Source organism: Trachurus trachurus (assembly GCF_905171665.1).
Source record: "Trachurus trachurus genome assembly, chromosome: 12".
Lineage (NCBI taxonomy): Eukaryota > Metazoa > Chordata > Actinopteri > Carangiformes > Carangidae > Trachurus > Trachurus trachurus.
Window position 1 is genome coordinate 9,389,613 of NC_139908.1, and position 27,244 is coordinate 9,416,856.

A 27,244-nucleotide genomic window follows, 5' to 3' on the forward strand; every position below is an offset into this window, starting at 1 on the left:
ACAGGGAGTAATTGCACAAACAAATTGTGGATAGTTAAGATTGTAGGTAATGTCAAGTTTATTTACTTTCTGTCTTCGCTTTCTTTATCTGTTTATTTAGTTCTTTCCTTCAGGCAGTATTCATGGATGTTTTATTTGTTTTTCCTTGAATTAAACAACTACCACTCAACATTTTTAATATCAACATATTTCAGTCTAATAGTCATTTTTATCAAATGTACCCTTACTTTAGACAGTATAATACAGGATTGCTTAGGCCTAAATTAAATGACCACAGCCACTGGAGCAAGTAAAAGAATCTCAACTTTTTTTTGACTTGACTTTAGAAGTGACCCTGAACGTCACATGCAAAGATGGCGGATTGGATATTGATCAAAACTGGAGGGAAAGGAGCCATGCATCAGGTGAACTGAACGGTAAGACAAATCTTTCCTAACGTTTTATTAGTGAACGGAACAAAGGACAACAGGGGCTCGTTGAAAAGCGCGTTTTATCGAGTTTAACGCAGTGAAACGTCGAGTCTGTGTTTAAAACCACCGCGGAGATATGACGCATTTAAGACAAGTGTAGCAGCTACTCCCCTGGGCTTCATTCATTAATTCATTCATCCATCCATTCCACTCATTCATGACAGTGCAGTTGCAGGTGCTAGCTACAGTGTGTGTTGGTGTGCGTGTGTGTATGTGCATACTTACCTGTGTGTGCATGTACACGTTGAGGTGACGGGGCCTTACCTTGGCCGGGGTCTCCCTGGCAGTTTCAGAGTCTGACCAGCGGTGTTTGAGCTGGGAGGAGCTGGGTACACACTCACAGAACGTCTGCATGGGACAAACAGACAGGGCCACCAGTGTTGGCGTTTGTTCAACTCACATGTGCGGGTCAGGCATGCAAGCACATGCGCACAAACAAACACAAACACAAGCATGCACGCACAAGTACTGTACACACACTGGGAGAGGCAGGTTTTTTTTTTTTTTTTTTTTTTTTGGCGGGCGGGGGGGATCATCAGTATTGAGAAATAACTTAAAGGCTTAAACTACTGAGTGCAGCACATTTCTCTGCGCCAGACCTTCCAAATGTAATATAAAATCATTGTTGGGAGATAAATGCTGCTGGTGCTGATAAACTCCAACTAGCTACACACTGGGGGCTGCACAATTACTGACTGATCTGAATAGACATCTGTACATCTCAAAGGTATCAGTGAATTCAATAGTTTATGACAGGCTCAATGCGTCTTCCCAGAGATATCTTTTCAAATCCTCGGTACACAGAGTTTCCTTCGACTCCAAAAGCACAAGAATGAAAAGGAGTATTTCTGTGAATGCGAGTGTGTGTATGTATGTGTACGTGTGTGTGTGTGTGATAAAAAAGAGAGAGAGCTCTAGTCTGGATGTGTGTAACGTTATAAGAAAGCATTCACATATGCATGGATGATGAGAAGAAGTGCTTCAGCAGACAGTGTATGTGCTTGTATGTGCATTTGTCTGGGAGTAGTTGTAGCAGCTGCAGAGATAAAAGCAGAGTCATTATGAAAGTGGGGGCTTTCTAACTGCTCCAGGAGAGCACATCACTCCGTGACCTTAAACACCGCTGCTCCCACTGTGGAATTGCTCAATTAGCCTGGGACAATAACACGGACACAAAAGCGCACACACACACACACACGTGGGTGAAGTGTGCAACACAAACATCTGCCTACTTAAGAATGAATGCGGCAGGCATTAGCAATTAATGTATCAGAATGTGCCCTCTGTCTGAGCATATAATCATTAGCCTATGTATTGGAATATACATGACTGAGACTAAATATGCTCTTGTTATATGATGCATATGTCTTCTTTTTTTTTACCACTAGGGATGACAGACATGGAAACAAACTGACGGTGGTGGTGGAGCCGGGGCGTGTCGGGCGATAGGTCTTTCAATTTTCAGCAGGTACCAGTGACCCCTATGACCTGTGGATCGTTTTGATTTAATATTAATATAATATCACAGCTCTTTTCTTTTTGTGAGGATTCAAGTGTGCATCTGTGTGCGTGCAGTTGTGCAGCAGCGGTTGTCTTTTTGCGTGCAAGTTTTTGTCAGTTTTTACGGCAGAGTGCGAGTTTGCTCTGTATGCAGCACACATACTCATTGTTATGATGGCTGACCAACGGTTCACCCCTTTGCTTTAAGCATTCATTCTCTTCCAATGTGTAAGACAGCAAGAGAGGAGAGGGGAAAAAAAGCAGGCAGCAATAGAGAGGAGGGAGGGAGGGAGGGAGGGAGGGAGGTGGGAGTAGGGGTGATTTGGGAGAGGTGTGTTGAATTCTAATGAGCAGCCTTAGGGTCAGCGATAGAAATCTATGTCTGTTCTGCCTAAAACATTGCAGCTGTCTGCGCGGGCTGTACACAGAGGAGCTACAGAGCTACCGCCACCATATAAACACAGACTCCAGTGATGTGGCTAAACCGACCAACAAGTCGGCTACACACACACCGGAGAAAATTGAAATGAATATTTATGCTCTAAAGACCCCGCTAATAAAAAAAAAATAGAAATATATAAAAAAAAACAGTGCTGCTGCAGAAGTTCACAGTGCTGTGCCTGTGCTCGCATTTTGCAGCCAAAAAGTTATACACCTGCCTCGCTGCGGGAGCGTAAAAGACACACACAGCGAGACGTACACACGTGAACACATGTGTGCACAGAACAGAGGTTGTGTGTTGCAGCTGCCAGCCCACTCAGATCACTGACACGCTGCCTTCCCATTACACGGAGCAGCACGTATCGCAGCTTTAGTTTGTTCATCCCCCTGCCTGCTAATGCTCACACTAGGGTTCTTTGCTGCCTGTGCACAACAAACACCTACACACACGCACACACACACACTGACACACCAGTATCTGTGGGGTTTCTTTTTGGCAGTGGTCCCGGGGTGGGCATGACTGCTTGGCAGTGTTTGTCTAGTCCTAATCTGACTCCACAAGCTCCACCAGCAGAGAGGATTTACTCTTAATAGAATATTTGGGCTTTTTATTGGTTGGACCTTACGCACAGAATCCTATCTGATGAGCCACGTCTCAGACGACAGGAAGGGCTCAGACTCATCCTGGGTGTGACTGAGCGTCTACGTGCGCTCTTTGTGAATGAGCGTACCTTTTGTGTTAGCATGCGTGCATGTGCGCACATAAATCTTCAAGGCAGCATTCCCAGCACTATCTAAGAATTGGATTGTCTGAATGTGTTGTTCTTGGAATTTATTTGCTCACTTTGCTGAATACCTTTTTACTTCTGCGTGTGTGTGTGTCTGCGTGCGTGCGTGCGTGCGTATGTGTGTGTGTGTGACAGGGACTTTAGCAAGGTGTGTTTAAGCCTACTGCTCGCTAATCCGATGGAGTGGAAGAGGCTTTGCACATATTCACTTGTGGGCTTACTAATCATTTAACAGGACTTGCAGACTGCTAAATGAGGGGAATGAGACTGACAGCATGGTGAAAAATGGGGAGTTAAAAATGGGAGGGTGGGGGGAGAATAAGAAGCACAAGGGCATCCTGTTATAGGTGTGAAGGCCTTTGCACAGCTCGCACGGACGTTCGCAAAGGAAGATTATCTGGCCAAGTGTGCATTGTCTGTCTGTGGACACTGATATGCCCTCTGAAAGTCACAGGGGAGCAGAAGGGTTAACAGTGAGTAAATGAACGAATAGAGCTGTGATATCCCAACAGAACAAAACGCTGCATGAGGATTTCCAGGCCGCCGGTAGAAATGAGGAAACTGTTCATCTTGGCTGTGGAGGTTGTAGTTTTAGTTTCGCTTTGTGGTAATGTATTGGCTGAATCCAGCTGGGGAGCACATTTCTTTCTAATTTGTTTTAGAACAATACGATTACTTTGTTTCGCCACATTATACATAAAATATAACACTTACATACACAAGATTCCTTTCAGTCCTTATTGAATCTAATCGAGCTTTACACAGCAAATAAAGAGTATGACTTATATCCATTTAGACATCAGTATTATTAATGTTGATGTGTTTTAAAACCGACACTAAAGATCTTATTTGGAGGACACTGTCTCAGTTTAATGATGCAATGATGATGGTGATGGTGGTAGAGACAAAAATTAGCAGCTTAACTAATATTAACTGTGTGAAAAGGAAGAAAAATTTCCCACTTTTTTTTCTTTTTTTTTTAATTAACTGCAGCAAAGTGTCCAGATGGAGGCTCAGAGGATCAGGACGGGTCACACCACAGAACAATGGTTAGCAGAGTGACGTCTGTGGTCGGATGTGGGCGACAAAAAGCAATCTGGTGGAGGTTAAGGAAAATACTGTGGGTTTGGTTGAATGTAAATAAACTGATAAGACAGCGACAGGTGCACTGGGCTTTCATCGCTGTGGTGACAATAGCAAACATGTGGTTGGGTAAACATTGCTAATTTTACTGTTCTTTTTTGTTTTGTTTTTAATGGGAGGATGGTCTCAGAGAGGGTTGGTTGAGTGTAGCTAGTTTTCATGCAGAAGTTGGAGGTTGTGTTACTTCACAGCAACTTGTTGAATACTGATTGTGCTAATTAACAGATATTGTATTCCATCTTCGTCCGCTTTATCCGGGGTTGGGGCAGCAGTTTAAGTAGGGATGCCCAGACTTCTGCCCTCTCCCTGGACACTTCCTCCAGCTCTGTCAGGGGGGCGTTCCCAGGACAGCTGAGTGACATAATCCAACATGTGATAACCAAACCGGCCCCTGGCTGCACCTAGACAAGTCTGTGACTGTCCATAATAATAATGATAACAGAATAATAAGGTGACAAAGGGCAGTCCTGCGGGAGTCCAACATGCACTGGGTGGGAACAGGTCTGACATATACTGCCGGCAACGCAATCCAAGCTCCTGCTTTGGTCATACAGAGCACCGATCCCCCAGAAAGCCACAGGGGACACATTCGAACGCCGGCTCCAAGTCCACAAAACACATGTGGACTGGTTGGGCAAACTCCCATAACGCCTCAGTTCCCCTGTGGAGGGTATAGAGCTGGTCCAGAGGTCCATCAGTTAACACATCATGTACAATAAGTGGTCAATGTGCAGATTCACAGAAACTGAGAAACTGGGGATTTATCGTCTTTTCTAGTGCTAGTGCAAATGGTCACAAAAGTGTTTTGTGTTGTCTCCAGTGCAGACCGAATGCTACAGCGCTAAGAGACAAGGCACTAGATGAGCTGGTTGCTACCCTCATTAGAAGAGAAGACGTGATAGAGACTATAGAATTAAAAGGATAGTTCAACATTTTAAATGAAAATTGGCCCATTGCCATAATCCCTATAGTCTAGGGCTGTCAATCTTCCCCCCAAATCAGGTTCGAATTTCTAACCCATCTTATGTTAAATATTCGACTAACATTCGAATTTTTAATATGTTTTTTTTTTTTTTTTTAACCTCATTATAGAGGGGGGGGGGCAGCGATGACAGTGGCGACAACGACACAGCAGAACGCAGAACAATCCTGCATAGGAGCTGTCCATGAGTCCGAAAGTCTCTTGAAGTGTTAAACAAAGAGAACTATGGACTGTGGAAGTTTGAATAGCAAAAATACATAAGTTATCTTGACGTGAACTATATGTTGCGGTATATATTAAAAAAAAAATAAATAAAAAAAAAGGATAGTTGATTCGGTGGAAACCCAGCTTCACAGGCGGGGGCGGCGTCCCCCCCCTCCCCCCTCCTCGCGGGGGTTAGGGCACAGAGTAGTGGTGCAACAGATCACAGCTGATCCGTGATCAGCACACAAGTGGTCCGCGGATCTATCGATTAAAAAAAAAAAGGTGTGTGTGTAGTGTGGGGACACATACGCACACCGTGGCGGCTGAATGAACGGGCAATTAAAAAAAACTCTGCTCGTATATTTGAAGCTGCAGCTTTACCTTGTGCACAACAACTGCATTTTGTTTTATCAACATGTGTACTACTCTGAACGTCGCGACGCACCACGTTAATTTGCCTCGTTAACATTCGAACGTCAGTTTCCACCTTCGAATGTTCTCATTTTGACTAACATTCGAATTATATTCGAATAGCGAAGTTCGTTCTGACAGCCCTACTATAGTCATAGCAGTAGTTTCGTTACCTTTAATTGTCGGTGCAAGCTATTTTTAGAACGGCGAAGCAGAGCCGCGAGCTGCTCAGAGCTACTCCGTCTCGTAACGTTGCGTTATTATCTCATAGCGTGGTGAATGTGTAGGTCACAACTTGTCCACCAGAGCGTTTTGGAGTTGTTGGATTGTGTATTTGATGAGGGAAACCAAGAAATCCCATTAGCCTCCGTAGCGTAGCTCTGAGCAGCTCGCGGCTCTGCTCCGCCGTTCTAAAAACAGCTTGCACCGACAATTAAAGGTATCGAACCTATACTCCTAAAACTATAGGGATTATGGCAATTGGTGCCAATTTGCCAAAATGTTGAACTATCCCTTTAACATCTGTGCTGGTTTCTCCTGCAGGAGGCGGCTCATGGTGAGGAAGGAAATGAAGTTTGATGCTGAACTCAAGGTTTCTTCTCATCTGGTGAGTAAACAGCTGTTAATATTAATGTTGGAATTAATGTTAGAAATGGTCCCTATATATATAGTCCACCATGCAAGGTTATTAAAAAGGTAATTAGTTTCAGTTCACCCTGCGACCCTGCATTAAGAAGTGGTATTTCTGTATGGATGTATGTATGTATGGAGGATGGATGGGTAGCTTCTATTAATTAAAAGTTAGTTCTTAATGCTCATCTATCTCTAAGATAATCAAGATGTTGTGTAGCAGATTGTGAAGTTTCTTTAAAGTTAATTTAAGTGAATCGAAAAGAGCTTAAGAATTCAATTTGCTTTATTAAAAAAAAAAAAAAGGACCACAATACGACTGTGCAGTTCAGACAGAAACAGTATCCTAACCTTCAGCACCTCCTCCTCCATAAAACACAATGGAATTCAAACAACAGTGGCAAACAGAAGAATGTTGCATGGACGGCTGAATATGATGAGAGAGGTGTTTACTTTGCCAGCATCTATATTCTGTTCTGCAGAGCACAGACATTTGGGTCTGGGAAATTTTAGAGGACACAGCCATTGTGAATGTGATGGGCGGCACAGCGGCTTTTACAGACTTCAAAAGGACTGTTTCCCCCCCCACCCCGTACAGCTGATGGCTGATGACAGTGTCGGACACTTTATTTTGGATTATTCGGCCACTGGCGCACAAATAACCGCTACAGAGTGTGGAAGGAGAGGCGGCGCTATGGGATTTGCTAAGAATACTAAGTGCATTGGGTAACATAGGACGTCCAAACAATGGCACATCCATCAGTTGTCTATTTTCCATGCCTTCCGTCCAAATTGGGTTTATACCTACTTTGCATTTGCTCAGTGGCTTAACAGAGTGAATAACCAGGGAGGATCTGTCTGGGAGTGTGTGTGTATATGTGTGTGTGTTTTCTTTTTTTTTTTTTTCCTTTTTCAATTTCTAAATTCAGAGGATTTCTTCTCCTTCTCTGATTGGTTGCATCTGCTCAAGAGATTAGCTATTTCAGAGGTGTAAATAAAATATCTTTCAGCACACCTTATCAAGACTGCCCTCTGGCCAAAACAAAACAAACACATCTAAACATGCCACAGTTCGAACAGGCAGCGGGTTGAGATACCTAAATCGGAGAAATGCATGAAGTGAGTTGATATTTGCCGAACTAAAGGGAATAAATTGGAAACAGGATACCGGATTTCTGTTCTACCAATTTAAAAAGAGCTAGAAGAGACGTACAGAAGGATTTGTATTTCTGTTACGTCCAAAGCACAGCAAGGAACATTTTCAAGGATTGTGTTTTTCCGAAAATATCGAGCAACTCCTCGCGTGTACCTGCAGACGTGTCCTCGAGTGAACACAAACTGCGTAGGTAGCCCAAAGCACAGTGAAACCGCATCAGCTTGAGTGTGCACATGCAAACAGTGAGAGAAATGCTCTTCACCTTCAAAATAAGACAGCGTGCAGAGAAAGAGGAGGGATAAGTGGGGGGGGGGGCCTGCGGGAGACCGAGGGAGATGAGTTCAATCCTAAGAGACAAATCACCCGCTCTACCCTCCACTGCTTGTCCTTGGAGCTCGCGCCGCAATCGGCCACACACAGGGAGCGAGTCTGTCACCCACTGTCCCTGAGACGCACGCATGCACGCACCTCGCCGGAATGCAAAAAAATACCATACCACCACCGCCACGGCTGCGATTATAAAGCACACAATCGCCGCGGGGTCAGGACGGCTGCTTTTGTGAGCGTGAAGTGAAACGGCAAAGATTGAAAGGGGGCTTTAAGTTTTGTATGGGTGTTAAAGTTTATATTGTTACCTCTCTCTTCTTCTCTTCAGCACACAGATGATTTAAGGCTGCTCTGTCGTATATATTTCCTTACCTAACAATGATATTTTAGTCTTAATATGACAGGGCTCTAAATAGACTTTGCTCTACATATTTCTACTACCCATTTTCTTTAATAGTCTTTTTTTTTACTACTCTACTACTTCTGTCCATCTGACGCTAAAGGTATCAAACATTTGTTTTCTTATTCCTCATTTCCTTGTAGAGCTTTCCCCTTGTCCTCTTTACAGAGCCTGGGTTAAATCAGGAACCTTGTAGCTTGAGGCTTGTACAAGACCCATTGAGACATTGAATATGATATCGGGCCATACAAATAAACCTGAGTTGTCTTGACTTGGAATTAAACTTTCATGTGCTAGATGCAGGCCAAGTTAAGGAGGATTTGAGTAGGACTGCATAAAAACGCCAAAAACAGAAACCTCAAGCACATCAGCACACAGATACACACACACATGCAGCACACATCCAGCCGGGATTTGTTCTAATAAGGCGCTTATAAATCACAAAAGAGGCACTTCTGTGATAGTAAAAACATTCTCATTGCACCGCGAGACTCCGTACAAACACAATGGGCAGGTTGCTGATGCTGCCTCGCTGCACACTAACAGATATCTTTGTTAAAAGGAACATAGTGGTTATTACACGAAATAGAGAGGCGGTAATTATGATGCTATTTGCTTTACCTTTGTCAGGAATAATCAAAAGGATTCTCATCACATCTTAACTTCAGAGGATTACATCTCTTTCTGCCTCCTCTCCCCGTCCCCACTTAAATCTCTTGCTTTTGAAACTGCAGGCCACTTACAGTCCTGATTGCAGTTGCAAGCACGGTTAAGTGCACCAGCGCAATCATGCACAAGCAGAAGATCCACACATACCTAGAGACACACAAACATCCGGGCACCTTTATACGCACAGACAGACACGCCATTAAAAAGACAAGATGGATCTCCACCCTGCAGCCGTACTGTTTTAATAGCACTGTGATAAGAAGGCAGACACTCCTTAATGTGTACATTTGCATACATGGCTGTGTGCACACTACACAGGCCCTCATAAATAATACATGCATGTTATGGATACTGGTGTCTACACTTCATGGTACAGCTACCTTGCAAAAATGACTTATGGTTGCAGCTCCTGTAGCATATCATGGCGGCTGCACCTGTGTGTGCTTGTGTGTGTGTGTGTGTGTGTATCTCTCTATCTGTTTCTGTGTCCATCAGTGTGTGTGACAGTGTGCAGGGGGATACCCTACACCTTGATAGTTCGACCTTGGTGAGGAGGTCCGATTTTGATGCTGATGGTGCGAGACAAATGCGATGTTTGCTCCTTTACTCACACTGCTGCTGGAGATGTGGGTGTGAGTTTCAGTGTGTGTGTGTCTTGGTGTGCTGCACTTCATTTATACAAAAAAAAAAACTGCATGTATTAGCACTGGCGCTTGTGTGTGCACATACGTGTGTGCGCTGCATGACCAAAGAGTGTGTTGTAGAGTGCTAAAGTGCTGTGTGCTCTCTCTCTCTCCCCGAGGGGAGGTTGTGCTGTAGTGGATATTGGTCTTCTGAGGTCACAGGTTTCTATATAAACTGAACTTACTGAAGTTGTGTTATCACAAACAAACAAACACAGCAGCTCCTTTGACCCTATATGAAATGCAATATCTTAACTTTTGATGTTTTCCACGCCGGTCCATCTGCCTCTAGGAAGTGACCGTGACAGTTAACGCGTCTTGACTGGAGTGTAGATAGCAATTATGAAGCTACCCAGCACGCAGCGTTCCAGCGCCATGACTGTCGAGGCACCACTCGTAAATACAAAAGCAATTTTCTCAAAAGGGATCTTCAGCATAATGGAAGCATTCTACATTTCTGTGCAAAATAACCCTTCCCTTTGCAGTGGCGAATGAGTGCAGTACACACTCTGAGATGGGCACATGTGCACATCGTGGAGGGGCCTCTCGGTGCAGAGTGTGGGGAGGGGCTGATCAGCGTTTTCAAGAGGCCAAATCGGCAACATGGAAACGTCTCTGAGGCTGCGCGGCTTGTTGAGAACGAGTAAATGTTTTGAAATTATGAAATCAAAGAGCAGAGAGACAGAAAAGATGGCTACGACGGTTGATAACTGACAAATGTAGAAACGTGTTAGTGATTCAATACAAACAAATAAGTTAAAAAAAGTAAAGTAAAAAGAAACGGTGCGTCATGTGAAGACGTAGCAATAAATAATAATTGCTGCAGGCACCTTGAGCTGCTTTCCACTTCATGAGGAAAGCAATGGAAAGTCACCTCAGTGGAAACTATTAATGTCAAAAAGAGTGTGAAATGAACTACCAGGCAGATTAACTTACTAGATGCAGATTTGATGGAGAATATTTTTCTTTTCTTTTCTTTTCTCACTCAAAAACTGTTAATACTCTGACCATCCAAACTGAAAAATCTGAGCTTTTCGCAAAAAACTACATGACGGCACTTGTACCTGCCAAATCTTGTTTCATCCTGACCTGCGGTTCATGAGATCCCTTTTGTTTTTTATACAGTTGCTCAGAAAAACACTAGATAGTCAATTTTAATGAGCGCTCTAGGGAGAAATCTTACCGATACACGCAAACCTCGCATTTCCTCACTGTTGGTTGTTATTGCACACTTGTAATCAGATGTGTAACATTCTTCCAGGAATGATGTGGGAAGTTTAACACTTCACACACCTTCCATTTCTTCCATTTTAAATGACTGCCAGAAAGAAAAAAGTGTAGCGTGACAAGCTGTGGCTGCTGAAGTACAAGAGCTCTGCGGGAGAGAGAGGCAAGTAAAATGGAGGTACACTTTATTCTGAAAAAAGGTAAGATCTAAAGTTAACAGTCTGAATCCTTGGGAGTCAGGAGCTGGCAAACATGAGAGCAGAAGCAATATATATATATATATATATATAAAGACTGTCTTTTTTTTTTTTTCCACGATTGCGGTTAGGCAATGTCAAAGAAAATGTGATCCAAATGAACACTCTGAAGGAGGCAAGGACTAAATCAAAGTAGAGTTACTGCATAAATAGTCCAGATGAGTGTGGTTAGCAGGTGCTGAACATCAGTCACGCTCTGGAAGCAACAGACAAGTTACTCACCATGTTTACCCAAACGGAACAATATAATTACTCACAACCAGTTCATGTCTGACAGGGTTTCTCTCACTAACTCGCCACAGTGTGTAGGATCATAAAATCGAGGGTAAGAATAAGAATGTACCCCCCCCCCCCCCCCCCCCCCCCTATTTTGTTTTTTTTTTCAGCATGAAAACAATTAGCTGAGCAGCTAAGCTTAATGCCAGATCCCATTGGGATTACACAGTCAACGAGTAACATTGTAAATAGAAGATCAATGAGCTATCAAACAGTATCAGTTTCATTCTGACTAATTAATCAACAAGTTGCTATGAACCAACGCATCTTAAATTCTACATTGGTCACAAAGCAACTGTAAATGATGATGGTAGTCATGTTTATATGAAAAGCCCATGCTGTAAATGTGGAAACTTTAAAACGAAAGACCCACAAGAACGTAATTAATGCAGTCCTCTGTCGACTATTCCTCTGGAGTTACCAGATTAAACCACTTCATTAGTGTCTAGAGAGACAACAGACGAGAGATGAGAAAGGCAGAGCTTGGGGAGAGAGAGGACCGGGGTGGGAGGAGGAAGAGTAAAAGCTTTGTTAGCACGCGAAACAGACACTTTCAAGGCAGTAATTATGACGCAGAAAGAATGTAATTATTTTCCCCAGAATGCCAGGGGGGGCTCCCAGTGTCTCCTAATAGTGATGGGTGACAATCTAATGCACGGCAGATAGAGGCAGTGCATGGGGCTTAATTGGTGTTTTAAAGTTAAGTGGCTCGTCTTGCACACATCCAGGCTCTTCCTCCAGAACGTGTCGGTGGTGCCTGCAACCTGTGATCCTGCCTGGCAGGATGTGACAAATTTGAGAAAAAGCAGAGAAAAGCTGTGTCACTTTGCATTTCGCACAATCTGACAGCTTGCAGTAATAAGCCGGAGGTATTGTGTGTGTGTTTTAAGAGCTGCTTAAGCCACTGTCACGTTTCGCAACCCCCCCCACACCGCCATGCTCCCCCGGGGGTCCTCAAACCATTTTATACCAAATCCACAATTAGACGGAGAGAGTCAATCTGAATAAAGATTTCCACGGGTGACTTGAGGTTGTTTTGTCGCAGGCTGCTCCGTGTGGCTGCCACGATAACAGTAACAAAGAGTAAAAAACCTAAGAAGTAGAAAAAGCAGCCCCGCAAATCACAGCTTGTTGTACTTGATATTACTCGGATGAATACGTTTTCTAGATTAATTTTCAAAGTCGATAATGGCATTCCTGCTTGGCGGGATGGTAAACAGCACAGCGGTGGATCTCACTCCAAAATGACTTTTCTCACATGAGCCACAGTGACAGAATAAATGATCCACTATAATGGATAAACCACTTTGCACCTTGTTGCTGCCTTTCCCAGGGTACTAGTGTGAACACGGCTTTATGGGAAATGAAGCATTCTCTGTATAACTCCTGTGGGAGAACTGCAGTGATGAGTTAAAACGTCTGGACTCCTAATGGAAGCTTTGGTCGTGAGAACAAACCACAAAAGTTTTTCTTTCTTTTTTTTTTTCTTTTTTTTCTTTTGCCTCTCAGAGCCTCTGTCAGCTCACATTTGCGCACTCTCCTCACACAGTCATTTCCTCTTCCTTGCTACTCAGGCAAAAAAAGTCGATTGAAGAAGCTTAGTATTCTGATTGAAATCATAAATCCATTTTATTCATTTCCAGATTTTCATTTTGTAAGATCTATTATTGAAAAAAAAAGAAAAGAGAGGGAAAAAAATGCTTTTTGAAAGCTGAGTAGCCTACGCACAGCATGCGGCGACATTTAGTGTAAGCCACTGCCACAAAGTGATGTGGCTGATCTAGCGTCAGATCTCTGCCGAGGCCATGTGACAAACGTGATAAAGCGAGCTGCACTTTATTCTAATAAACAGTGTGCGCCACCGGCCCAATACTCTGATCAGCATTTGACCCGCGACCCAGCTCACAGCCAACTTCTAATTGTGACAAGGCACATATGGCAAGATAATTATTCTGAATAATCTGTTGCCATGGCGACGGCTGACCCCTGATGGCCGTCGATGCACCCTCCACATGTCCGGCCCTGTGGTTGGAGGCAGTTTTTTTTTTTTTTTTTTTCGCCTCTTTGCCCTCTTAAAGTGCTGGGGATTAGAGATGTACATTATCACTTTAATCCCCCTCTTTAACCCCTTCAATCAGCCCCCGCACCCAGTTGGACCCCCCCACCCACCCACCCACCCAATCAGCCGCTAGCTCCGCTGCAGCAGCTGCATACGGCCGCCGACTGACGTATGTTTTTCCCCGCCAGTGTATTTTTATGAAAGCCTAATATAAAAATAAGATTTCATTCTCTCGCGCACAAGTGCTTTCCTATCTCAGTAATCCACTCCAATCCTCCTCTCCATCAGCCCCCTTTGGTGTCTCTAAGTGTACACCCATGAAATAAGCACACCAGGCTACTACTGAGCTCTTACTTACTTTCTCCCCCCTCCGACAGTCATCTTTTTCCAAAACGGATAAACAAGCCTTTCACTCTAGAGATGTATAAAATAGGAAACAATATTTACTGGTGAGGCATCCCTCCAGATATCCCCCCTGAGCTGTGTGAGCATGAAATATGAAATTGCTCTGAATCATAATTGAGTGGCAACGGCAAGATAATTTGTTTTGAGCTTTAAAAAAAAAAAAAAAAGAAAGAAATGTTGAGATTGAAAGTGACTCAAATCAGTAACAACAGTCAAAAAGCCATTACAAAATGCATTAGGTACAAATTACCATTTTAATGTGGTAATAATTTTGTTTAGAAAACAGCTGACATTTTTAAATAGACGCGGCATTTCGACAGTGATACTCATAAATCAGGGGGGCGCATTTGAAAAATGCCAAGCGAGGAGTCAAGTCAAAGTTTTAAGTAGATTATGGATGCCAATGTGACTCATAGGATACATTTCATAAAACAAATAATCACAGCGGAGGGATCAACACACAGGATGGCTACGATGGCAAAATAGTGTGCTGCAGGTTGGTACAATATATATAAGTTTGCCCAGCTATAGGTTACCGATGGGAACACTAAGCCAACACCATCTCCGTGACCTCCGACCCATCCCGCGGCGAGCTGACAGCTGTCACGGCCTGCGTGCAGGAAAAACCACAGCACACAGCAAACACATCACAGCACCTCTAAAATATAAAGTACATTATCATCATTTTCTCTCTTGCCAGGCAGGCTGATGACAGACAGTGCGTTGACCCCGGGGTGAACGTCAGCCTATAAAAACAAAGGTCAGAGGACCACAGATCCCTCCTCTTTGCTGGCCCCTCCCCTCCTCCGGCTCCTCTCATCCCAAACCTGTCAGCATCCCGTCATCCGTCTCTCCTAACATCTACCCCCCCCGCCCCCTCCCTCTGACCACCCTGCCCCACAGTGCTAAAGAGTTTCTCTCTTCATCTTCAACACATTTACAATAAATCAGTGTGAGCTGAGGGGCTGTGGAAAGAGTGCGAGTCTGATTGATTTCTTATGTTAGCACATTATGGAGGCCTGTGAGGAGCCGGCCAGACTCCATTCCCCACGGTGAGAGAGGCTGAGACTGAGAGCGAGTGGAAGTTTTACCATGAGGCGGGGATTAAAGGGAGACACGGTATGAACCAAAACAAGCGAAAGAACAGTTTGTCAGTTATTATGTGACAGTTATTGTTCCCATCTAGTCACAAATTCAATCTTGCCGCAAAAAAAAACTGATGCGTCCTCACTTTTTTTTCTTTCTTTATATGTTTCTCCAACCTCCAAAATCATCTCTGGACTTTTTTCTTTCTTTTTTTTTCAAATAGGTTCTCTCACACTCTCTGTAGTCCATCCCCATCTCTTGCACACTTCATCTATTAGTCATTGCATCTGTAAGGAAGATTTGACTAAAGGTGGCAGACAAATGGCTGAGACTGTACAGCGCTGACAGGCTCTATACGGGCTTTTACAATACCAGACTTATCTCAGACTGGAACTACAAGTACCCTGTTATCTGACAACTTAGCCGCCGGATGTCTATTTAGGACTTCTAATGCTAAGTGAGGCAAAAACTTTTTACGTTATAGTTTTTCAGTGTACATTCATTATATATAACCAGCCAAAACAGATTCAGAAGGCAGAGGGGATGCAGAGAGATGACACGATGGATGATGAGTCTGGCTGTAACAGCATGAATTAATACTAGCAATAAATGGGAATTCCCATTGACATAGTCTGCTTTGATTTATTAATCTTGCCGTGATTGAGGTTAAACTGTATTTACGATGACATCCATAAATTGTAACGCTCGGATTATTACAGTAATTCTGCCATGCTAGTGCCGACCTTTTCTCACCCCCTGTGGAACCAGACTGGGTAAACTGTTGGTCTCTTGGAGCCGTTAATTCTGTCCATCATCCCCCAAACCTCCGTATATGACCAAATATTCCCTCCTATAGCCATGTTACATCCATATGTCATATGAGGAATGTATAATCTGCGTCTAATACTTCACTTACATAGTTTTATATACAGCTGCTTTGATTTCATGGAAGTAGGCTGATCTAAATTCAATCTGATACCTTGAACAATTTTCTCAAACAAGTCTGAAAGAACAGGACATACTGGGTTTTAGACAGATTTGAAAAATAATAGTTACTGCCTCTCTCTGCCTATCTCTTTTTTCTTTTAATTCTACCCCTTAATGTAGAGTAAAGTTTTCATATTGCTATATAGCTAATGTTAGCATCAACAGCTGTTTACTTACCAGACTGCGAGTTCTGCATCAGACATCAAAGCAACCCTTTTTGCTTTGCTTCTATTTTCTTCTGCTGGAGTTAACCTGTTAAGCTATAGCTCTGGTCCAGCCTTGATTTATCTGGTGACTTTTTCCGATACCGAGTCACTGTAGTATCATGTCTGCCCTGAAGAAGACGTGCTGTTCAGAGGATGTGTTATTATCCTGTAAATGCAAGGCTGAAGGTCTTGGTAAGCAGAGCAAGTAAACAGCTATTAACAGAAACTTCAATAATAAGACTTACAAATGGCTCCTTTTAAAGATGCTGCTTTGGCTTAGAGAACTTACACCGACTGATACTGAAGATATTTATGAAGCAGATCACAAAGCTGGTCACCTTGTCTTCAAATATTGGCCAGTTTTCTAAAGGTTATAGAGAAGCTTCAGTTTTTTTTCTTTTTCTACCATTTGTAATGTATAGTGTTGTACTGTATTGTGCAGATCCAATTACAGCACAAGCGATTGAACACTGCAGTGTTTGGGCTGTAAGCCGGCCAAGGCAAGTCATTGGATAAAATAACAGAACACCTGCAATCACATACAACAACAGAGCAACTAAGGCTACACATTAGCACTGAATGCCCATAATACTGCTGCATGGTTGTGGTATTACAGTGAATAATATTGTCACTGTGTCCAACACCTGCATCAACTTAGAGCCAAGTCAGATGAAATGTCACCAAGGTATTCCACTGAAAAACGTTACTGCATATTTAAAGTTGTACATTTCTGTCAGCTGTAGTTTGTGGCGAGCGCTAATTTGCTGACATAATAAACATATACCCATTAAACATTAGCATTACTATTTGGACGACGGCAGAAACACACTCTGTAATAAATTCAGTTACAGATATACTGTTGCCTCTTTATTTCACTGTACATCCTCCTCCAGTACTTTTTGCGCAATTGACATTTTCAACTATCTCCTGCACTTCAAATATGTATGTTTTACTGTGGTTGCTTTTTCTGTAGTGTATTACATTAACTGAAGAGTATGTGTGTCTGAGTTTTTTTTTTTTTTTTTTTATGTGTCTGCTTGCACTGAAGTGTCTGCGTGTGCGCACAAGTGTTTGTTTCTCTGAGGAATATGTCCTGCTCTCCATGCTGCCAAGTTCCACAACATCAGCAGAAACTACTGGTCCGCAGTACACTCTACATTTCCATATCCAATCTCATTCAGACTTAGGTATTGCCGAGAGGTGCAGAATTCCACCAGAGGAAACAAGACAAACCAAATATAGTAAATATGAGCTTGTGCAGCCGTTAGAGGGAGGGGGGGGGGGCTCATGAGCCGCCCCCAAATGAGATGCAAGTTGAAAATGTGCAGAAAACATAATGTTTTCTCTCTCTGCTAATGAAAAACACAAGCCAGATGGTGTATGACAGAGCCACTTCCAACAGTTTTGATAAGTTGGACTTTTTTTTTAAATGGGTCAAGAACAATAAAATGTTTCTTTCCAAAGATATAATAAATTCTAGCTATGTGAGCTAGGGGAGGGGATTTTTTTTTTCCGACATCAATCCTTCTCCTACATTTTTTGATTGATTTGATGTTTGAATCATTTAAAGGGAGGGTTTTGGAATAACAACAAGCCATGGGAGTGAGCCCTACAATTCCTCATTTATTCAAATGTGCCACTTTCCCCCAGCACATCTGAATAATGGCACACAGTCTGCCAGATTGAATTTTTGATGATGAATAAATAATGGATGTTGGTGGATAAGTCTGTTAATATATTAGCCATGAGTTTGTCATAACTGTTTAATAGGATAGCTGCAATAAATACATCTCTGCATATCGTCGTGCCTCCCTCTTTGTCTAGTTTTGGATATTTTCCATGCATCATTTCATTTTCTATCTCCCCTCCTGAAACTATCCTCAACCTTAATGCTTTTCTCATTCGCCCATCAGTCACCTATCCCCCTTTCATCGAGTATTCTCCTCATTCTGTTGATCACAAAAGATGTATTTCTGTTTCGGTTGAGCGAACATCGCAAATGGTTATACTGAAAATATGCTTCATACCTTTTTTTTTGTAACGAGAATTAGACTTTTTGGTTTGGGGTATCTATTCATCTTTTATGTTTGGCCTGTTAATAGCCGTCCCTGAGCCTGAAAATAGATCTGTGAAAATGACCCAGTCATTGAGTTCTTCTGACACATTTCACTGCCTGTGTCATTGGGCAATGAGGCAATCACTTCATTCTTGTCTCCAATTCACAGATCAAGAATAACTCTTAATAAGGACAACAAGGATCCCTCAGCCTTCGTCCTTTTGAGTCAATTAATGTTGCTGTTAACCTTCAGACACCTAATGTTGCCTGGCCCCATAATGATGCCATAATGTTTCCTCTGTTAGCTTAAGCAAGTCATTAGCAGGTAAATAAATGAAGCCGGCTTTCGGCCGAAATGACTCCATTTGGCTCTGAGGAGAACCAATAATGTGATTTTTTGGAGACACTCACCAAGTACGAGATAGTTAGAGAGCAATGCGGCTCAATCACTGGCACTTTAACTCCTACATAAAAACACGCTCTGCACGCTCGCTGGGGAACAGATGCCACACACACACACTAGCATCACTATTTTAACAATCAGCCGTGGCTCGCTCCGGGGCGTCCTCTGTATTCCGGCAGTTGTCAGTGTGATCGTGCGTTTAACTGGTTTATGTTGAGTGAAAACGTCCCCCCTTGTCCTCTTCCTCTTCCTCCTCATCCTCCTCCCCGCTGGGCCCCTGTCCCGTGATGCTCTTCTGCTCCAGATGCAGTGACTGGCCGGCGTAGATTGATTGCTTGATTAAACTTCTCCATTTATCATAAATTATTCACTGGATTTTCACAGTCTAATTAATTTTCCTTATTATTTACCGCTCAGTTCCGCATTCTTTGGGCCGGACACGTAACCCATCACAAAAGGGGAACTCTACTCCACTCGTGTTGTGTGGGTGATTTGTTGTACTTGCGGTTCTCGCATGCATGAGAGTATTTGTGAGCGTTGATTAATGATGAGACCAGGGAACAAAAAGAGAGAGAGAGAGACAGGGGGGAAAAAGGTCTATTATGTTGTTGGAAGTGTGTTCCTTTTAAACCCCCCTCCCCTGCCCCTCCTTCCCTCCAATCTCACATCTCTATTTGATCAAGGCTCCAGTGTCCCGTGAGCGACGTTGTTTAACTCGCAGATTGAAGTCGCCAGGAGGATATTGGACACTTCTCATTGGAGATATGGAGATAGTGCACAATCAGTCAGTGGAATGGGTCCGGCCTGCTGTCGGTCAAGATGACTGAACTGTGTAACACATGTCTCTCTCATCTCTCATCCCTCCAATCTGCCTCTACCTCATTTATACCCTACTCTTTTTATTTTTTTTTTTAAACACCCCTATGGTCTACACTAGCCTGGCTAACACCAGACCTCATCTCATTGTAGATTGAGATTCGGTCTGGGAACCACCCGTTCATTTTTCCGTATTTGGGGCGTGGTTTACGAAAGCCCAGAGCTGTTTATTGGGCGCTACGAATGTCTATCAAATGCGTCTGTACGTAGCTTATAGCCAATCGTATCAATCATACCCAATGACGTATGTAGAGCGACAGAAATCTGATGAGGAAAAAAATGCTAAACGTTGCTCTTTTTTCAAAATAAACTTGCGGTCTAAACTATAAAACTCTTTCTAACGCTGCATCGAAAGGCAAAGCGTCTGCCGCCATGTTGGATCGACAAGCTATCAACAAAGTCACTTCGGTCTGTTGTCATCGTCTTGCTGCCCCCTCCACCGTTCTGTGATTGGCTCCCTATAGTAGTTGAGGGGAAAATTGGGTCCATGGTTTCCAGGCTGACTTGCAAGCTAATAAAACCGCACGCTAGGCATCATGGGTACACCCAGGTTAGGTCTACACACCTCTGCTCTGCCTCTCACAGGTGATTCCCTATATGCATTTTTAATGATGATTTAGCAGGGAAGTGAATTATAAATTGCACAGTGGCAATATTACAGTCTTCTAGAATAAAATAGGTGTGGGAATATGTGCATTTATCTTTCCTTAGGGTGTTTTTTTTTCCCACACACACTAACCTGCACAAGGGGCTGGGTCCTGCAGATGGAAATCGAACGTGTTACTCTGCCCACTCTCCCTCTCTCTCGCACACTTTTAGCTCTTCTGCTGTGAAACCCTGCCCATCAGGTCGGCTTGCTGACACATCTGTCAATACATGCACCGGGAGGTAGAGTATAACCTTGCCCCGCGGTGCCTTCTTAATGTTCCCGACTCAGCTTTACTTTCTTCACATTCATTCAAAGACACAGGAAGAAAGGAAGAGTGTGGTGACATCTCTGTTGTGTTTACCCACAAAACATATATGTCGATTTGTAGCCATTCCTGTGTGTTGCACCACACCTAGAGCGAGTGTGGTGCATAAAATCAACACAATTAGCAAGAATCACGTATCAATTAGTTACAATTACTTCCTATTGCAGCTGTTGTTTTGGATGCGAGGGAGCCCGAGGTGATGCTTTGGGGCTTTTCGTGATGAGGCTTGTAACTGATCCAAAAGTCGACGGTGGATGAAGAGCGCCTCTCGTCCTCCAACTGCAGTGCGTGTGCTATCTCTGATGACAATGCTTTGTTGGAGGTATGTGGGCTTTTGAGCAGCTGGAATATCTCTGTGTCATCTTGTAAAAAAGGTACATGTGCCCCCAGCTAGCCTGGTGTCTGCGCAACACTCATCTGAGACCCGCTGTGATTCATACTTTCCAACCCTCTGTCTTTTCGACTCCACTCTGGGTTATTCTTTTGTTCCTCTATATACTCCGGCCTTTATTTCTGTTCCTTTTTTTCTGCTTTTCATTCTGGTTCGTCTCTTCTTCTTGCCAAGGCCTCTCCGCTTGGCCACCTTGTAGGGCCAGAAATGTGATATTGAAATACCCCGTGTCTTTATGTCAGCGAGAGATATAGAATGGGAGAAAATGAGAAAAAGACATTGAGGACAGTGAGGGTCAGATAACTAATGGCATGGATAGAGGATGAACAAGGCCAAGAGTACAAGAGACAGCGGCTTTCATTTGTAACCTTCAGACGCGGGTGAAGCCTGCGCTTGGCCACGCAAACACATGTGATGTGACACAAAATGGCTCCATCTGTCTGCAGCAGGGAACCTAAACAAAATAACCCGGCGCTCCATTAAGGCACTAAATTACTTTCTATGTAAAAGCACTCTTACACTTACGTAACGACTTGACAGTAATGGCTCGTTACCGCTTTGATCCACCAACACACACACTCCTCTCACACATTCATACCTTCATTCTAACAATAGGCCTACACTCCTGTGATCCACTTTAGGTTTTGATCTCACAATTCAGCAGCGATGGGTTTCAGCAGCACAAAGCTTATCTACAGTATATATGTGTCCGAGGCGGGAAAAGACAGATGATATTGATAAGACGGATCTAAAGAGGAGATGAATTAGGAAAGCATATGTATGGTTGTGTGTGTGTGTGTGTGTGAGAGAGAGAGAGATGAGCATGCTCACTGAGGATGAAAAACACAGTGAAGGATTAAAGCTTTGAAATTCAATGCAGTGCATGGCAACATAAAGGCAGCGTTGTTATGAGGAGCAGTACCAAAGTGAAATCAATGACACCGAGGGATTGTTTTTGTCTTGATAAAGTGAATATCCCCCCTTTTACTCCCACCATCACACCGTTGTTTAAAAGGAACACAGGACCGATAGAAGCACATGATCACACAGGCAATACATGTGCATGAATATATCCGACTCCATTTTAATAGAACCTACCACTGTTAAAGGGATAGATCAACATTTTGATGGGATTTCTTGGTTTCCCTCATCAAACTCATCAAATACACAATCCAACAACTCCAAAACGCTCTCGTGGACAAGTTGTGGCTTGTAAATTCAACATAATATTAGATAATAACGGAACGTTACGAGACCAAGTTGTTTTCAAGGCAAATGCAGAGACTGCTTGACGAAAAACTGCCCCCGATGGGAACGTGCATAAGCGGTTTTGCATGAATTTATCTAGAAAACAACTCTGTCTGGTAACGTTCTGTTATTATCTCATAGCGTGGTGAATGCGCAGATCACAACTTGTCCACCAGAGCGTTTTGGAGTTGTTGGATTGTGCATTTGATGAGTTTGATGAGGGAAACCAAGAAATCCCATGAGCCTCCGTAGCGTAGCTCTGAGCAGCTCACGGTTCTGCTCCGCCGTTCTAAAAATAGCTTGCACAGACAATTAAAGGTAACAAACCTACTCCTAAGACTATAGGTATTATGTCAATGGGCCAAAATGTTGAACTATTCCTTTAACACATACTAAACACCTCATGCAGCCAGAGGTTCCCATTCAGAGAGCAAAGGAATGAAATGCTGTCCTTGTCTTTGTACAGAATCACATATCAGTGCATCCTGTATGTGACCTGACAAATGGTTGATGCACTTCTGGGGCTTTGAAACTTTCGCCCGGTGGGTTGTTTCCTTGATGCCACCCAGTGCGGAGAGAGACAGAATCCGAAGTTGTTAGAGTTGCTGCGCTGCCATAGCAGGACCCCCCACAGGGAAATCACAGGCCCAGTGAACCAGGGAACTCTCTCTGCTCTGCTTCAGTCCACACTCCCCTCCTGTACCTCCAGCCAGCTCAGCAGGTTCATTAGTTCGACAAGGGTATCCACAAAACCAGACAGCCCCCATCTCAACGCAGTCACAGCCTTCACCTCTCAAGACGCAATTATACCATGATTGAAAATCCATCCCCCAACGTTGGCGGCACCTGGCAGTTAGCTGGAAGACAGGTGTCTCACATACTTGTAAAAAACATATATCCCAACGTGTATCAGGCTTAAAAACCCGCTTTATTAGTTGGGCCTCGCCAACAATTAATCAAACTCTCAATTTGAAAGGTTTCAATTTTCAAATCACAAGATCTGCCATTTTAATTAGAACTTGCACAACGACGGCTTAACAAGCCACGGCACATTACGGTTTAAGCTGACAGCCTTTGATATCATTGGCTGTAATGAGAGCTGTAAATCTAATCACATTAATTATTCGCAAAAGCAAAATAACAAAACCTTATGATGGGGGTCACGGCAGACAACCGATATGTTGACGTTCTGACCCGTCGCACTCAATACTCATCACTACATGATTACAGGAGTACTACTCAGCACTCTTGGATTGGATGGCGTCCCATTTTCTTGACAGCATCTCATATGGCTGCCTTTTGTGGTAGTCGCTGCTGCAGTTGGTGTCTCCAGGAACACATGAACACAAACACACACAGATACAAACTCACAACATGAAAACAATGCCAGCTCCACTTTCACAGCTGGTAATAAGGACTGCTGTCTGGTTATCATGATCCCTCTCTGCATGCCAGTGTCTTGTTTCTGTAAACTTACACATGGCCAAATGTGGTTTTTAAAGGACGAGCAGAAACAATCTGTGTCCATTTGATGTTTGAATATATAAAGAACGGCCTGTGTGTTCAATGCTCAATGAGAAATCTGGACCTGCAGGATATGATAGCAGATGGGACCATATTGTGCATCCTAAGTTGGATATGGGGTTAAAAAAAAATAAAAAAAACGCCGTCAGGGCTGTTGACTGTCAACTTTTCTGACTCTCAACAACAAATAGCTATTCTCCACCAACTGTTGAGCTATAATGAGAGGACACATTATGCAGGAACATGCATGAAGGATGATGGAGGCCTGCAGGTTCTGCCTGAATCCCAGTTAACACACGTGGGAGTGAAATGTATTAAAGTGAGTTAATGCAGATTGATCAAACCTGACAGAGATGTGTATGTATGTGTGTGCGCCATTACAAGCCTGATGTAATTCCTTGACTTGGATCGCTGCCGAGTTCATTGTGATAGATGTTTTTACCAATAGTGTCTTTCCAGCTCGGTGTCTGATGTCTAATGTTTTGGAGATACATAAACATTCAGACCACAGACAGGTGATTTGCTGACTTATTGATTTGATTGTGTGGCTTTGATGTGTTTTGGTCCATGGGTCTAAAGTGAAGCTCGGGGTATAAAAAATCCAACAAATTCTCCACAAAACATGTTTAATTCAGTTTGTGTGTGTGTGTCTGTGTGTGTGCGTGTGTGTACTGTGTAGTCAACTTGTACACAAACCATCCTTTCACTGCTTTGGAATTTTAGACTCAGTGTGTTATTGATTACCTCCAACCCGAGTGGGCAACCCCACTGGGCCTCGCTGACTCCTCTGCTATACCGTGTGTGTGTGTGTGTGTGTGTGTGTGTGTGTGTGTGTGTGCATGCATGGGCCACGTGTGGTGAAGTACGGACACATACACTATATAGATGTTGTTTGTGTGTGTGTGTGTCTGTGTGTGTGTGAGAGAGTGAGATATTAAATTGAGACGAAACACAATTTGCTCAAACCCCAGGATGTGGGCACTGATTTGAGAGCGATGCCATGGAAACGGACACAGCACAGAGTTCATCCACCCCCTCCCTTCCCCTCCTAAATATTACAGCACAATATTCAATATTACATCTTTCGTTTTTCGTGTAGAATCACACATTTTATACTTTTCCTGAGCAGACGATGCTCTAATATCAGGAAATTTAACTTTCAACCTTGACTTATCTCACATCTCTTCCCTTTTCCTTGCAGAAACTTAAGATGAAAGACTCACTGTTGTATCCACACAGTAGCCATTTTGTTTCTTTCAAGTGCCTGTTTCTTTCTTTTTTTTAATACACACATATTAAACACTTATCTGACCACGCAGCCCCGGGCTCTGTCGCCTATATTCCAGCGAATTAGATTCCAAGGCTGATATTTAACTTGCAGTCGAATCTTCCATTTTGCCTTTAACTGGCCTCCCATCTGTCACCAAAGGGCACAGACGACAGCACATCTACAGCAGCAAATCAAATTTGTAGAGTTACTACACAAATACTGGGAGCATGTTTTGTAATATCAAAACAAACAAGAGAGCACAAGAGATCTCTATTACCCAATCCCTCCCCACTGGGTCTGAAATGACTGTGTCAATAGCACAAGGCTGGAGATAAAGGTTCAGTGTTGCTGCTCAAGATTACACACACACACACACACATACACACAGGAAGAGAGAGGGAGAGGCTGACACACACAGACTGAAAGACTATTTATGTGTGTCTGCGTGTGATAGCGACGTAACAAGTGCAGAAAGAAGGAGACAGATAGATGTAGGGAGGAGTGGGACAGATAGCAGCATTAGCCATCCCCATTTCCCACAACCTCCTCTTCTCATCCCCCCCTCCCCTCCTCCCTCCTCCCTCCTCCTCCCCCCTCCCACCCTGATGCTGTCTGATGCCGACTGAGTGTTGGGGGTTATGGAACATATTTTGCCTTTTCATCCTCCAGGCTTATACCACTCGGCATATCAGAGCTCCATTTAGTCATTCAGATCTTTCTTTTTCCCTCGAGAACACCGAGCATCTAAATGAATCTCATCAGATATCAGTCTCCCTTTGCACAGATTCTTTTTCTTTCATGCTGATTGGATGCAGAGATTTGGATGTAACTGGAGATACGTTTCCTCAGCTGATGTATTTGCTATGCACATGACCTTTAAGTGATTATAAAAAAAATTAAAAAAAACAGTTAAAGCAGCTTGTGGGCAGTCGTTGCCATCCTCCAAAGTCTCCAAACGGCAAGAAAACAAGAGAAAGCAGAGAAAACAAGTATAGAAGGTTACATGAAAATCAACCAACTATGAAAAATTAAAACTGCAGCCTCCTCCTGTTAATCGATACTAATGTAATTATACCTCATACAGAGAGGGGACTGTGAGGCACACAGGCCCGGTTCAAAAAGTGCCACGGCACCAATGACTCAGCCCGAGCCATGTAATCAACACAAGCACACGACAGCGAGCCACATATCCTGTGACACCTGTCAGGCTTTGGTATATGACAGTTGTCACAAGCTCGTCTCCTTCTAATAAATGTCTGCTGAATGACACAAGAGTCCACACACTTGTATTAAGAGCCGAAGGGAACAGCAGGGAGCAGAGGCATTTATTATCTGTAGTTTTATAATGAGCTGGTTTTGGTCTTTTTGGACATTTGGAGGTGAGGGGAAAGTAAAGGGATCATTTACAGGGAGATTCACATCTCTCCCCTGCTGTTGCTGCTGCTGCCTTTCTCATTTATGTGGATGAAACAGCAGCACCAGTTATTTAAAAAAAGTAACCAAAAATGTGCCATCTCTAATATCATCTCACTTCTCCCTTCTTTTCTTGTTTTGCAAAAGGCTCTTGAGGAAGTTTACACGTCAGCACCTTTGCTCTGATTTGCCAGTGATGTCGCATAATAACTAAATTCCTCCTGAATCTCATCAGGAGGGGTGGGGGGCGACCACAGAGATAAATGATGCCGTGTTGTTTCCAGAGGCGCCAAGCTTCAGCATTGGCCCCTAGCACCGAAATCCGATTCCGTATAGCTGCGTTCCCGAGGAGCCATTTCCCTCACGGGCTGTCAATAACCCTCCACTGACCTTGCGAAAACACATCGACTTATTCCCCAAAGTGAGCTTCCCCTGGCTGCAACACAACGCACGTCCGCTCCTGTCTCAATTCATCCGAGCGGGTAGACAGCCCTAAAGAGCTCTGGAGTGTTAACAGCGGCTATAGGGAGGATGTGTGCGTGCGTGTGCGTGCGTGTGCGTGCTGTGCCTCCACACTACAGAAGGATTTCCATTAGATAAATATCATTCAATTAAACACAATCCAGATTGTTTTTTTTGTTTTTTTTTTACACCAGGGGTGAGACGTGTGGGGATGTTTGGAGGAAGATTGAGCCAAGATGCGCAAAACGTCCATCGGCCTCTCCGCTCTCACTCACTCACTCTCTCACTCACTCACTCACTCTCATCTCCTGCCGAGATTT

General features: G+C 43.5%; 1 protein-coding gene across 2 annotated transcripts in view; it reads right to left on the reverse strand.

Annotated features, from left to right (window-relative positions):
* fibcd1b (fibrinogen C domain containing 1b) overlaps positions 1-27,244 on the reverse strand; it is a 102,806-nt gene that overhangs the window by 74,820 nt on the left and 742 nt on the right. The window contains exon 2 of one of the 2 annotated variants that reach the window (XM_083982977.1): positions 735-818. In XM_083982977.1, coding sequence (XP_083839103.1) covers positions 735-818 — 84 coding nt within the window. Of the gene's footprint in view, positions 1-695; positions 819-27,244 lie in introns of both variants that reach the window. The other variant, XM_083982976.1, reaches the window with a different exon arrangement.